Source organism: Drosophila virilis, chromosome 2, assembly GCF_030788295.1.
Source record: "Drosophila virilis strain 15010-1051.87 chromosome 2, Dvir_AGI_RSII-ME, whole genome shotgun sequence".
NCBI classification, from domain to species: Eukaryota; Metazoa; Arthropoda; class Insecta; order Diptera; family Drosophilidae; genus Drosophila; species Drosophila virilis.
This window is the reverse complement of record NC_091544.1, coordinates 21,917,037-21,930,374: the sequence shown is the minus strand read 5'-3', so window position 1 is coordinate 21,930,374 and position 13,338 is coordinate 21,917,037. Positions and strand designations below refer to the sequence as shown.

Genomic DNA, 13,338 nt, shown 5'->3' with positions numbered 1-13,338 from the left:
ACCAAACAGACGAGCCGCTTAAACACGACATCCACCTAACAGCCACTGAGCATAATGAAATCGACATTAACGTTTCCACCGTCATTAAGTCGAAATTTGAAAAAGTCAATGCCCTAGCGTGGTCATTCGAGCAAATTCATAAGCAGAATGACGACATGTCTAATGGCAGCCCCGAGCTTAGGCAACACACTGCCCGCATAAATAGGCGAGTCGGCACTATAGCACAAAATCCCTTGCACATACCAAACTACATAGTCAACTTTGATCCCAGCCGAAGAGCAGACGGCAACTGGGAAAACTCAGAAGAGCTTGGCTTCACAAACGCCAAGCAACTTCTCGAGTGGGTCAAATTGAAAAATAGCAAAAAAACCATGGGACCAGATGGCAGTAGTAATTACCTCCTAAAACATTGCAATATGTTAGTCCTCAAACACCTAGCAGTTATTTTCAATCATTGCTTTAATTCAGGCTACTTCCCAAATGCCTGGAAATGCAGCAGAATAACTCCCATACTAAAACCTAAAGCAAAACCACAAAGCCTACAAGGGTACAGGCCAATCTCAATCCTCTCCGCTATTAGCCTCTTATTTGAAAAAATGTTAATGGCACAAATCAAAAAACACTTAGACTCCCATCAAATACTTAAGCCCTATCAGTTTGGTTTTAGAGACAACCTATCTATTAGCAACCCATTAGCTGTCGCAAATTCCTTTATATCTAGCAACATCGCTAGACAGCGTGCTACAATTGCCTGTGCCCTTGACTTCGAAAAAGCTTTCGATACAGTCTGGACGAACGGCCTCATATACAAAATGAGCAGTACCTTCCGGTTTAACCCAAATACTACACGTATTATTCAAAGCTACCTTACGACCCGTTCTTTCTATGTCGCCAGCCCAGACGGCATAGAGCAATCGCTAATCCGCGAAATAACTGCAGGTGTGCCGCAAGGTTCCCTCCTAGCACCAATATTATATAACATCTACCTCGCTGATCTACCAGCCTTCATACAGATCCCCACCTCAACTTCGACAGCGCGCATTCAGCCGCTCGTCTACGCGGACGATATCCTACTACTATCTTCAGGTGCATGGATAGCAAGCGCAGAAATGGACCTCAATAGATATCTAGACCAACTATGCAAATACTTTGCTAAATGGCGACTTAAGCTTAACGTTAATAAGTGCGAGGGATGTATTTTCAAGGGCCCAAGGCTCAAAAGTATATATAAAAACGCTAGGAAATTCAAACCTAAACTCTATATAAACGGCAATACAGAAACCCAAACCAGATCAAAAATAAAATACCTAGGAGTCATATATGATGAAAAACTCAAATTCCAAGAGCACATCGAACATACCCTTAAACGAGCAAAAATTCAACTGCACCAAATTCATCATATCTACAAGCCCTTAAATGAGAACCCATCCCATCCGAATGCTCAATTGATCAAAATAGGTTCACTTGCCTATAAGAAACTAATCCAACCAATCCTAATCCATGGTCACATCGGTTGGTTCAATATTAAATCCAGACAAATGGAAGAAATACGTCTTTTTGAAAGACGCATCCTACGCCGTGCCTTAGGGAAATGCTCCCTCATACCCCACTCACACAATTACATATCAAACTCAAAGCTATACAAAATCTCAAAGACCAAGCGAGTAGACACCCTCATATTTAAGATAATTGAAAAGTTCCTAGAACGAAACCGCAACAGTACAAACCAACAAATATTAGATAGCATAGAGCAGATCCGGATACCGGTCGGATTCTCAACAAACCACCTAACCATAAACCATATAAACAGTCTCAAAGAGAAGGGCATAATACGCAACTCTCAGAACAATCTAATATTCTACCATAGAAAAAGGCAGTCTATCGACCCTAACGATGGACTTGCTTACAACATTAGACAATAAAAAACGAAATGCTCATCTTATTATTTGTCGCAACATATCTCCCCCCTTTCTCCCTATCTTCTATTGTATAAATATTTCCTACCTCCTATCTCTTCCTCAATCCAGTTAACTAGTTCCTAAGCCCCTTGTTATCACTAATTAAGCTAGTTATAAGACAAAAACCAACAAAACCAAATTAACACAATGAAATCCAGGTTTTTACTCAATACGAGTCTTTCCTAGGAATATATATATACACAATAAAATTACACAACTACACCAAAACATAAACCTTAAGAACTATAAAATAAATAAAATTAAGTAATAGAATTAACGCCTGGATAAGCTAGAAGCGCAAGGCAACATGAAATGTAAAACCTAAAATTAAGTTAACTTGACTTTGTCAATCAAGACTGTACTAATAAATAAGGTACCAAAATGTATTACCATGTAACCTACTGTGACCAATAAAAAAGAAGAAAAGTTTTCACACCAAAATAGTGTTTTCAGTTCACAAAAGTAAAGTAAAGCGCACGAAATGTCTGATTCTGCAGTTGCAACGTCCGCATCTCCTGTGATTGCCCAAGCAGCCTCAGGCGAGAAAAAGGTGTCTACTAAAAAGGCAGCAGCCACACCAAAATCAAAGAAGTCAACAGCAGCTCCGCCATCGCACCCACCAACTCAGCAAATGGTAGATGCATCGATTAAAAATTTGAAGGAACGTGGTGGCTCATCCCTTCTGGCAATTAAAAAATATATCGGTGCTACATACAAGTGCGATGCCCAGAAGCTAGCCCCGTTCATTAAAAAGTACCTTAAGAATGCAGTTGCGAATGGAAAGCTGATCCAAACAAAGGGCAAGGGTGCCTCTGGTTCGTTTAAACTATCTGCATCCGCTAACAAGGATGCCAAGCCAAAGGCCTCCGCTGTCGAGAAGAAAACCAAGAAGGTAAATGCTTCGGCGGCAGCACCAACTAAAAGCAAGAGTAGTACGTCTACCACGAAGAAAGCAGCGGGTGCCGCTGATAAAAAGCTATCAAAATCCGCAGCAGCCAAAAAAAATGTTGAGAAAAAGAAGGCTGACAAAGAAAAGGCTAAGGATGCGAAGAAAACGGGAACCATAAAGGCCAAGCCTACAACAGCAAAGGCTAAGTCAAGCGCAACAAAGCCAAAGACCCCTAAACCTAAGACCACAAGTGCTAAACCGAAAAAAGTCGTGTCGGCTACGACCCCCAAGAAAACTGCTGTCAAGAAGCCAAAAGCGAAGACTGCATCTGCAACGAAGAAATAATTTAAAATTGCTAACTGCTTGTCAGCATATGCAAATTTCTAATAATGAAATTTGTTTTCCTACAAAGCCCTTTTAAGGGCTACAAATACGATTTTCTAAGAGAAAGAATTTTTCTTTTTGTCTATATCAGCAAATATAATAAATGCCATGTCTACTCATATACGCTGCCTTAATTTAAGTCCGATTGGACTTCTCAACTTATAATTGTAAATACTTCATCATTGTAAATATCATATAAATAATTTACATACTTTATACCTTCTTTCCTCAAGTGTTAAGCCCAAAAAGGTCGTATCAGAAGCAACTCCGAAAAAAGCTGCTGCCAAGAAGCCGAAGGCAAAGACTGCATCTGCAACCAAAAAATAATTTGATATGCAAGCTACTCGTCGGCATGCATTTTTAATATTGAAATTTGTTTTTCAACAAAGCCCTTTTAAGGGCTACATATTATTTTCCAAGAGAAAACAATTTTTATTTTGTCAGCATTTGGAAATATTGGAATTGGAATTGTGAAATTATTGTTGATTGTTAACTTACCGCTTAATACTTATCAATTGCATATTATGTACCTTTAGTTTTATATCTTTCCAGACTTCCGCATAAAACTCCAACTCAACAGCGCGCATCCACCCGGTCCACTTTCTATTTTTGCCATCAGATGCAATTAAACCAAAACACTTATCAATTACTAAAAATTGTTGTTTCTATACCTTTCACTTTGTTGCATCTTTACAATATTGTAATGGACTGTTTGCTATTGTAAAATGTGTACGATGTGCGGATAGTATTATCTGCAGCTACTATAATTAAATTTAATACTCAAAACTCTACAAGATCTCACAGACGAAACGCGTAGACAACAGTATAAACCAACAAATACTAGATAGCATCACTTAGCAAACAACATACTGATAGCAAGTCCGGATCCCGATCAGATTTTCAACAGACCATCTAACTATAAGCACTAAGACTAGCCAAACAACATATAGACCGGACATCACATACTGGGCAAGTGAGCAAAAAAATATCGGTGGCAGCTGGTCCAAAATCGCGAGTAAGGGAGTAAGATATACATATGATGTATTTTTTGCTATCCCTTTTTTGTTAGAGGCTATAGCCTATGATCGTAGCTACTGCACACTTCTAACTCATTGTTGTAGTTTCTAAGCACTGCTATGCCTATAATTCGCAGTCACAAAGTCATGTGTTCTTCTCTTTCCACTCGCTTTCAACTTGCTAGCAGCTCGGCAGATTTTTATAATTTGTTATTTTTCGATCAGAGAGCCACCCTTTCTCAAAATAGGGTATCTTAACTATACGTAAGTGATGTTACCAAATAGCTCAAATCTTCTTTTATATACATTTTAATCTGTATTACTCTATGTATGAGCCCGAACAAAAACGAAGGCGACTTTGGACCAGCCGCACAGAAAACGAGAGGCCCCAACGCCGTACTCTGACTGTCCAGCAAATAATTTGCTTGGTTAATGGTATTAACATGTAAATTACTGTGGCCAATAAATAAATACTAGAAAAAATAAGTTTTCACACCGAAATAGTGTTTTCAGTTCACAAAAGTAAAGTAAATCCCACGAAATGTCTGAGTCTGCAGTTGCAACGTCCGCATCTCCTGTGATTGCTTAAAGTCAAAGTGAACGCGAGTTTGGAAACGTGTCGAACACGTGACTGTGTGTGAAGCCGCCTTGAACGCGAGTTTGGAAACGTGTCGAACACGTGAATGTGAAGCCGCGTCAAACGCGAGTGTGGATACGCGTCAAACGCGAATGCTAGTGCATGACCAACCTAAATTGGAAAAAGTAATATACGTGATGTGGACACGGAAATAAATATTACGGCCACAAGTGACAAACAATGCGACCCTTATTTGTTTATTATTGTTTGCAACGTAGTCAAAGGATTCAGCTTCATATAAATTCATCATAAAACAGTTGAAAGTTGATTAACAGTTTCCAATTTTGCCCGTTTTTTTTTTTTTTAGTATTGTTTTCCACACTTTTTCCTTTATGTTCATTTGGTATATCCTGCAACCTTTCTTTTACTTTAACATTGTCCATGCAACAATATTTGAACTAACGTTTTAGAAATTTTTCAATTATGTTCAGGCTAGTTTTAAGAGATTTACAAAGAGATCTCCCTGCCCCTCTCTCTCTTTTGATAAACTCTGCTAAATGTGTTCGTGTATTGTCAAGGATAAACGAATGAATTGTTGCCTGCTACTTTTTGAGGCTCCATGCATTGTTGCTGGGCACGGGCACGCGACGTTGCCCGGATTCGCGTGCCAGCACCTCCATGATGCTAGTGGCTGGGAGCCAGCACCGCTCCTTGTGCGCTGTGGCAACCACATTGCGATTGGGCTCCTTGTCGTAGGAAACAGACTCCACGCCAAAAACTTCGCATAGCTCATGCACCAATTGACGCTTCTCACGATTCATGGTGGGAAACGAGTGACTTCTCGACTTTTGTTTGCTCTCCTTGGCCAGCTTGACCAGATCGGTGAGGGTTTCATAGACGCTCTTTGTCAGCGCCGGATTGCGTTTGGCAAAGCCGCGCAAGAATTCCGAGTACTTTGTCAGCGACTTGAGCTGCGTCTCCGGATTACGCGACTGCAAGCCAATAGCCAAGCGACGATTACGCTCCAACAGACGGCACTCATCATTGCAGTTCAAGGTTTTGTTGGATTTATTGTTCTTATTGGGCGCCAGTATCTCGCTGAGTTCCATGTAGTTGCCGCGCGACATTTCCGCCATGGAGGAGGCCAGCTGTGCGGTGGCAATGCGACTGTGCTCCCGTGCCAGCTCCTGGCAGCTGCGGCTTTGCTTGCGATTGCCGCACTCGCACTGCACCTCGACCAGCTCCTTGCAGGGCGTTTCTGGACAGACGCCCTCATGGCATATGGCCGCGCACTTGTGGCCGCACAATAGACGCGGCTTGGTGCAGCTCTGGCGGCACAGCTCGCCCGGCTGCTGGCATTCGCCCTCATGACAGGGCCGTATGCATTTGTGGCGACCGCAGGCGAGCGGCTTGCCGCAGGCTAGGCCACAACTAAAGCTGGCCTGGGAGCAGGGTATGGTCTTGCGCTGTTCGTGATTACCATGACACCACTTGGTGGTGAACATCATGCAGGGCGGGCAGCTGGCCGCCGCATGGCAATTATGCTGTGGTGGATGCTCGCAGCCGTGTGTCCGCGAACAGGGTCGCTTGCAGATGGGCTTCTTGGTGCCGCATGGCACCGGCGGATAGATGACCTCGGCGCCGCACTCACAGTACAGCTCCTCGAAGCTGCTGCGATAGCAGGGCGGGCAATTGCCACGATGACAGGGCTGATCGCATTTATGCCGGCCACAGCTGAGCGTGCGATTGCAGGGCAACGGGCAGGCGTGATCGATATCGATGCAGCACTCGGCATTGCACTTGTGCTTGCCACAGCTGCGTTTCTTGGTGCAGCGCCGCTTGCAGCGCGCATCGTCCGCACGGGTAGACAATTGGCGGCATTTGATCATCTGATCCATGTGGCCGCAACGGCACTTGACTGCCGTTTGCTTGGGGCACGGCGGGCACTGGCCTAGGTGGCATTTGCTGGCGCATTGATGCGGATGCGCGGGTTTGCCGCACCGCAGCGTTTTGCCGCAGACGCCCTCGCAGGTGGGCACCGGATCCAGGCAACTGGCGCGCTGCGTTGCCGGCACCGGCAGCTTGCCGCATGGGCAGCTGGTGATTTGTGTGGGACTCAGCTTGCAGGGACGACAAGCGCCGGCGTGGCATGAATCCTTGCATTTATGATTGCCGCAGGGCAGCGGCTTGCTGCAGCACTCTTTGCACGAATAGCTGCGCTTATCCTGGCTCTCGCGGGTGCACTGCACCTCGCGCTGCTGCCCGATCGCTAAATTCGGAAAAATTAAAAGAGACGGCAGTGGCAAAGTGCAAAAAAGCAAGTCGGCATTGCACCTAAAAACTAAAGAAAAGTGTATCAATCGAGGTATACAAATAGCAAAATGGCAAGTGCAAAATACAAAATACAATAACCGACAAGGTGATCTCAATAACGAGCAGGAGAACGTATGTGGTAAACGCAGCCGCACTTCATCAATATCATCGCTTAGTTATGATGAGTACACGGATGAAGAAACTATTAATATACAGGAAAATGATGACGATCTCGAAACAACCGGACGTGTGTAGATGAAATTCACAAAATACCACTCGATCATGGAAGAGCTAATGCGTCTCCGAGCACAAGCAGCCGGTTCTGCGAGCCAGGAGCAATTTCGAAGAAACATCAAGGAATTCAAGACCAGCTGAAACACCTAAAAATACAAGCAACGGCAAAGGCTTTCGATGGCAACAAATTTACGGCTCTCTCCCAACTAGACGAGAACGAAGCCAAGCCCAAGAAAAACAAGAAATCAAAGGGCCAGAAAATAGCCACTCCAAAAGTAGCTGACGATATGGACATCGATGATGACCCAGAGGAAACCACCACGATAGCCCCAACTGAACCCAGGAAGGAACTACCTGGACCACCCAAAACAAAAGAGACGAAAAGCAAGACGTCAAAACTACCCATTATAGCGACATATAATGTAAATCCAAAGGAACTGACAGGTATGTTGCGACAAATAATAAAAAATGAGCGTTTTAGACTTAATATAATCAACAAAAATAGAGCCCATATTAAAGTCTTTACCCTCGAAGATTTCCAAGAGACTAAGAAACTATCAGACCTTAATCAAAAGAGCTACTACACTTACACCCCCAAAGAACTTAAGCCTTACTCCATAGTTATAAGAAAATTACCTAGCAAATCTTCACAGAAGATGAAGTTAAGATAGCAGTACAAGAAACCTGCCCTGACCTGAAAATCATTAGCGTCAAACCATTTAAAAAGAACTTTTGGTTGGTCCAAACGAAAAAAACAGAAAAGGCCAAAACAATATACTCCATCAAAAGTCTGCTTAATTGCAAAATAAAAGTTGAGGCCTTCAAAGCCGAAAATAAAATAAAGCAATGCCACAACTGCCAACGGTATTGCCATGCCGCAAGCAATTTGCAAAATGCACTATAGATGCGTCAAATGCACTGCTGACCACGCCCCCGGCCAATGCAGTATCTAAAAATCGACAACCCATCAGAAAACAATAAAACACAATATATCAATTGCAAGGTTCAACACACAGCAAATGCTAAAATTTGCCCGGTCAGAGTAGCAATCACGGCCAAAATCGAAAATAAGCAAAATAGCACCGAACAGAGAAATGTAAAAAAAAATTACCAAAGCCACCACAGCATTAACTGTAAGCAAGATTTAAAATAATGTCCCATTCGCCTCACTCTTAAAAAAAAAACAGATGAGGTTAGGCCCGACTCCCGTCAGCCACAGCTCCAAAAAAACATTGTTGTCACCAACCCGGTACTAAAGAAGCATCTTGCTAACAATTTGGCCCAAATGGCCCACAAACAACAAATCTCTCGCTTGAGACCATCAACAGCGATAGTGTCCAAGCCTTTGGCAAAGATATTTTCACCTGCATAGACATCATGCAGAAACTTACCAAAAAATACCCCACCAGCCAAGCCCAAGATGAGTCAGAAGCTCGCCAAATAAAACAAGCCCTTTCTCATCCAAATCGCACAATAAAAATGACCTCCCTTAAATGTATCTTCCAAAACGTCAATTCACTCATATCACTACAGAAGAGACATGAGTTCGACCAATTCCTAAATAGACATAGGCCAGACATAATGCTCATAGCAGAGCATCGTCTAGGCAACAGAAATACCGCAAAGCTATCCCAATACCAGCTTATAAGGCAAACTCTAAAAGCCACCCACACAAGACATGCGCAACGCCACCCAGAAACTGGTGGTACGTCTGTCGCTATATGCGTTAAAAACGGCATAAAGTTTGAACGCCTAGATATTCCGCCACTATGCTTCATCGAAGCCGTAGCAATTAAACTTTCATACAAAGACTCGCTTAACGCCAAACACCCTTGTTGGCATGTGCCCCACTATAGCCCAGCCCACATAAATACCGCCGGTAAAAACCTTCAAACCTGGCTTCTAGGACAACCCAACGTCGTTCTTTGTCCCCCCAAAGAACCTAGTTGTCCCAATAATCCCAACAACCCATCCTCAATAGACTTCTTCATATGCTCTATAGACCTCCAAACAGAAAATAGTTTCCCTTGCAACACAATAGATGAATTCCCATCAGACCATCTCGGGGTAACCCTAAAAATACAACTAGGCCAATATAAACTTATAGGCGCCGATCCAAAAATAGTCCCTAAATTTGACAGTATCAACATAGATATATGGAACTCTGTCCTTTTAAGAAATCTCACACCAATTGTAAGAGCTTCCAACCTAAGTCCTCAAGAAATAGACACACACATCGAGGATCTTAATACCGCCCGAAGCACTGCACTGGACTCGCCGCATGCCATTCCCAAAAGAACCATACACCCATCTAAACCCTATAATACAGTTTAACTGAGCGCACAATTCCATGCTCTTATCAAGCGGAAGCGCATACTTAGAAGATACCTTGCTAGGCGCCAACACTCATTGTCGTTCGACGAAAAGTCACAGCTAAAATCCCTAATCTCCGACCTCACAAACCAAATCAATAGTCATATCCACACCAGTAACCTAGGACACATAGAAACCCACTTGAAATACATAAGGCCGAGTAATATTTGCTTAAAATCCCTTAAAAACACATAGTAATCCAAGCCAGCAAACAGACGAAACCACTTAAACACGACATCCACCTAACAGCCACTGAGCATAATGAAATCAATATTAACGTCGCCACCGTTATCCAGTCTAAATTTGAAAAAGTCAACGCACTAGCCTGGTAATTCGAGCAAATTCCTAAACAAAATGAGAACATGTCCAATAGCAGCCCCGAGCTTAAGCACACTGACCACATAAACAGGCGAGTAGGCTCTATAGCACAAAACCACTTGGAAATACCTAATTATAAAGTCAACTTAGATCCCACCCGAAGAGCAGACGGCAGCTGGGAAAACACAGATGAGCCTGGCTTCATAAACGCCAAGCAACTTCTTCAGTGGTGCAAGGTACAGGCCAATGTCATTCCTCTCTGCTATTAGCCTCTTATAAGAAAAATGTTATTGTCACAAATTAAACAAGTAAGAGTTTCTAGTCGGGACCTCCCGACTAGGGGATACCCTGAACTCTCTTCCTTCAACATTAAATGCAAATATATATTTTATTTTAGAAGCTATATGTCAAGTTTGGTGACTCTAGCTCTTATTATTTACCAAAATTGCCCCAAAAACAGGATATCTATATCGATTTTTATCGATTGCTTGGAAACGGAGTAAGCTATCGATTATCGGAAATAAACTCGATCTGCGCAGGAACTAGGAGCACCTACATCTAAAATTTCTCTAGCTCTTATAGGTTCTGAGATCCTTGCGTTCATACATACTGACGGACGGGCGAACGGACGGACGGACGGGCGGACGGGCGGACGGGCGGACGGACCAACGGACAGACGGACGACGGACAGACAGACAGACATGGCTAGATCGACTCGGCTATTGATGCTGATCAAGAATATATATACTTTATGGGGTCGGTGATGCTTCCTTCTGCCTGTTACATACTTTTGGATTTCACACAAATACAATATACCCTTATACCCATTTTTAATGGGTTCAGGGTATAAAAACATTTAGGCTCCCACCATACTCAAGCCTTATCAGTTTGCTTTCAGGGACAGCCTGTCTATTAACAACATCGCTAGACAGCATGCTAAAATTGCCTGTTCCCTTGACTTCGAAAAAGGAATCTACATCTTCTGGAGAACGGCCTCATATAAATCACGGCTCATATAAATGAGCAATCCGTTTTTCCTATGTCGCCAGCCCAGACGGTTTAGAACAATCACTAATCCGCAAATCACAAATGTCTGTTAAATAGGCAGATCGTGGGCGCAAAAAATTCAATATTGGCACGCGTCTGATGCGCGCCTTCTTTTTCGGGTATGAATTGATGAATGAATGTTGACCGTTGCACCAGCACCTGCATATGATCACATCAATGATTTCGTGACCAGAGAAAATTTGTGTAAAAATTAAAATCCTTAAATATACTAGATACAATCACAAACCAAACAACATACATAAAAACTGGACAATCAGAGTACGGCGATTGGGCCGCTCGTTTTCTGTGCGGCTATTCCAAAGTCGCCTTCATTTTTGTTTGGGTTCATAAAACGGCATCGCTGCTTTTTTTTATTTCCTCGCACTGCTCGAAACTGTATTGGCTTCCTCTCAGTGCTCTTTCAATTTGTGTATTTACCGTTGTACTGTCTGTGTGTGTATTTGTCCGCACAAGCAAAAATACCCACAAATTCAATTTTTCTCAAAAGTCGGTGGCATTCTTCCCTTCTGAAGGGAAAAGTAATATGAAATATGAAAGGGTTTGCCACGTCATTGCGAAATTCTTGCATTTAGGATCGTTATCGTTGGTAAGAGTACCTAAGCGTTGCCATGTGCGCATTTAAAATATATATATATATATATGTATATTTTGTGTATGAATATAACATCTTTTGCGCTTGTGGGCCTGTTGCTTGCCTGCCTGCTTGTCCCGAAGCCAATTTTACAAGATTGGAAGTTTTTGTGAATTCTGTACTTCGGGCGCAAAACTCTCATACATACCCTCGCTCAGGAGCATACAAACGTCCCAAAGTCCACTCGCTTTCAAATCGCAAGCAGCTCGGCAGATTTTTATAATTTTCATTTTTCGACCAGCAAGGCACCCTTTTTTAAAATAGGATATGTTAACTATTTATACAAGCCTTCTTATATATACATTTTTATCCAATGTCTATGAAAATAAAATTGCTTATATAGTGTGCAACAATTAGTACAATCTATAATTATTGTTTTCTTTGAAAATTGTATACCATTCTTTTTAAAAAGGGTATCAATGCCTCGACGCGCCATATAGTTGCGCATGATTTTTTCGTTGTTGCTCATTTTGATCGTTGAAATTTCGAAGCAGATGGTGATCCCATCAGAGTGAGGCGCCTCCGAAGTCTACACCCCGACGACCTACCTACCCTGTAAATACCATATAAGTTGCAAAACTGCGCACAAATTCAATTTTTCTCAAATGCTGAGGCATTTCTACCCTTTTGAAGGCATGGCTAATATGAAATAGGGAAAGTGTTTGCCACGTCGATGCGAAATTCTTGCATTTTAGCTCGCTATCGTTGGTAAGGGTACCCAAGCGTTGCCATGTGTGCATTTAAAATATTTTGGACTCGCTATTCACGCATACTTGCATACTTTGTATATGAATATAAGCATTTATGCGCTTGTGTGCCTGTTGCTTGCCTGCCTGCCTGTCCCCGATGCAAATTCAACATTGCCCTATTTGCAATATTAAATCAATATCATCCTTTGTTAAACATAACAATGTTTAATGTACATACATATAAAATAAAATCTTTGTCACGTCTATTACACCATGTAGATAAAATAGTAAGTTTTCTAAAAATTCTTATCTTTGTATGTATGTATATTTACTAATTCTACCTAGGTACTTAATCACATCAAATGATTGTTTCTGTATTTGAGTCTATTTATTGATCGCTAAGTGCGACTATCATTATTCCCACCATTACTTGAATCACTATCACTACAGTGATATTACTGTATACATATTTACATACATACATAAACTGCGGTGCAGAACATATTTGCATAGAACCAACTTTTTTCAGTAAACTATGCTGCTCATAATTGTTTTCGTTTTACTGTTATCTTCATGCTGCTCTTTACAGTTATCTCTATGCTGCTGGCTGTGTTATATACCCTCTCATTAAAAATGGGTAAAGAGGGTACAATGGTTTTGTGCAAGCGTGTGTAACAGGCAAAACGATGTATGTTCGACCCAATAATGGACATGCAGCCAAATAAAGGTAATTGTTATCAAATGCAGCCCTCACGATTCTTACTATTCTCACATGATTACAAAAACGTAAGTAAAATGTCTTCAGGGGTATTATTCCCTTATTATTATTTTTAAAATTTATTTTCTACTGATTACGAATAATTCAAGTTACGCTAACTTTGGAATTTA

The 13,338-nt window shown here is 42.0% G+C and overlaps 2 protein-coding genes across 2 annotated transcripts; one reads left to right on the top strand and one right to left on the bottom strand.

Moving 5' to 3' along the window:
• Positions 1–2,390: 2,390 nt before the first annotated feature.
• On the top strand, positions 2,391–3,268 carry LOC26530598 (histone H1.1-like). Its single transcript, XM_015172325.3, has one exon. The coding sequence runs from the start codon at positions 2,440–2,442 to the stop codon at positions 3,190–3,192; it is 753 nt and encodes a 250-aa protein (XP_015027811.1). The 5' UTR covers positions 2,391–2,439; the 3' UTR covers positions 3,193–3,268.
• Positions 3,269–5,116: 1,848 nt separating this feature from the next.
• On the bottom strand, positions 5,117–11,991 carry LOC6630894 (protein shuttle craft). Its single transcript, XM_032438629.2, has 2 exons — positions 11,910–11,991; positions 5,117–7,093 (listed from the first exon to the last, which is right to left on the bottom strand). Exons 1-2 carry the CDS (start codon positions 11,989–11,991, stop codon positions 5,427–5,429), a joined length of 1,749 nt encoding a protein of 582 aa, XP_032294520.2. The 3' UTR covers positions 5,117–5,426.
• Between the last annotated feature and the right edge of the window lie 1,347 nt (positions 11,992–13,338).

Excerpts from the sequence above, each read along its gene's own strand:
- LOC6630894 (XM_032438629.2), bottom strand. The coding sequence starts at position 11,991 with ATGAAAATTATAAAAATCTGCCGAGCTGCTTGCGATTTGAAAGCGAGT. Across the intron at positions 7,094-11,909 it reads TTGTATGCTCCTGAGCGAGG|CGATCGGGCAGCAGCGCGAG; the intron begins GTATGTATGAGA and ends TTCCGAATTTAG.
- LOC26530598 (XM_015172325.3), top strand. The coding sequence starts at position 2,440 with ATGTCTGATTCTGCAGTTGCAACGTCCGCATCTCCTGTGATTGCCCAA.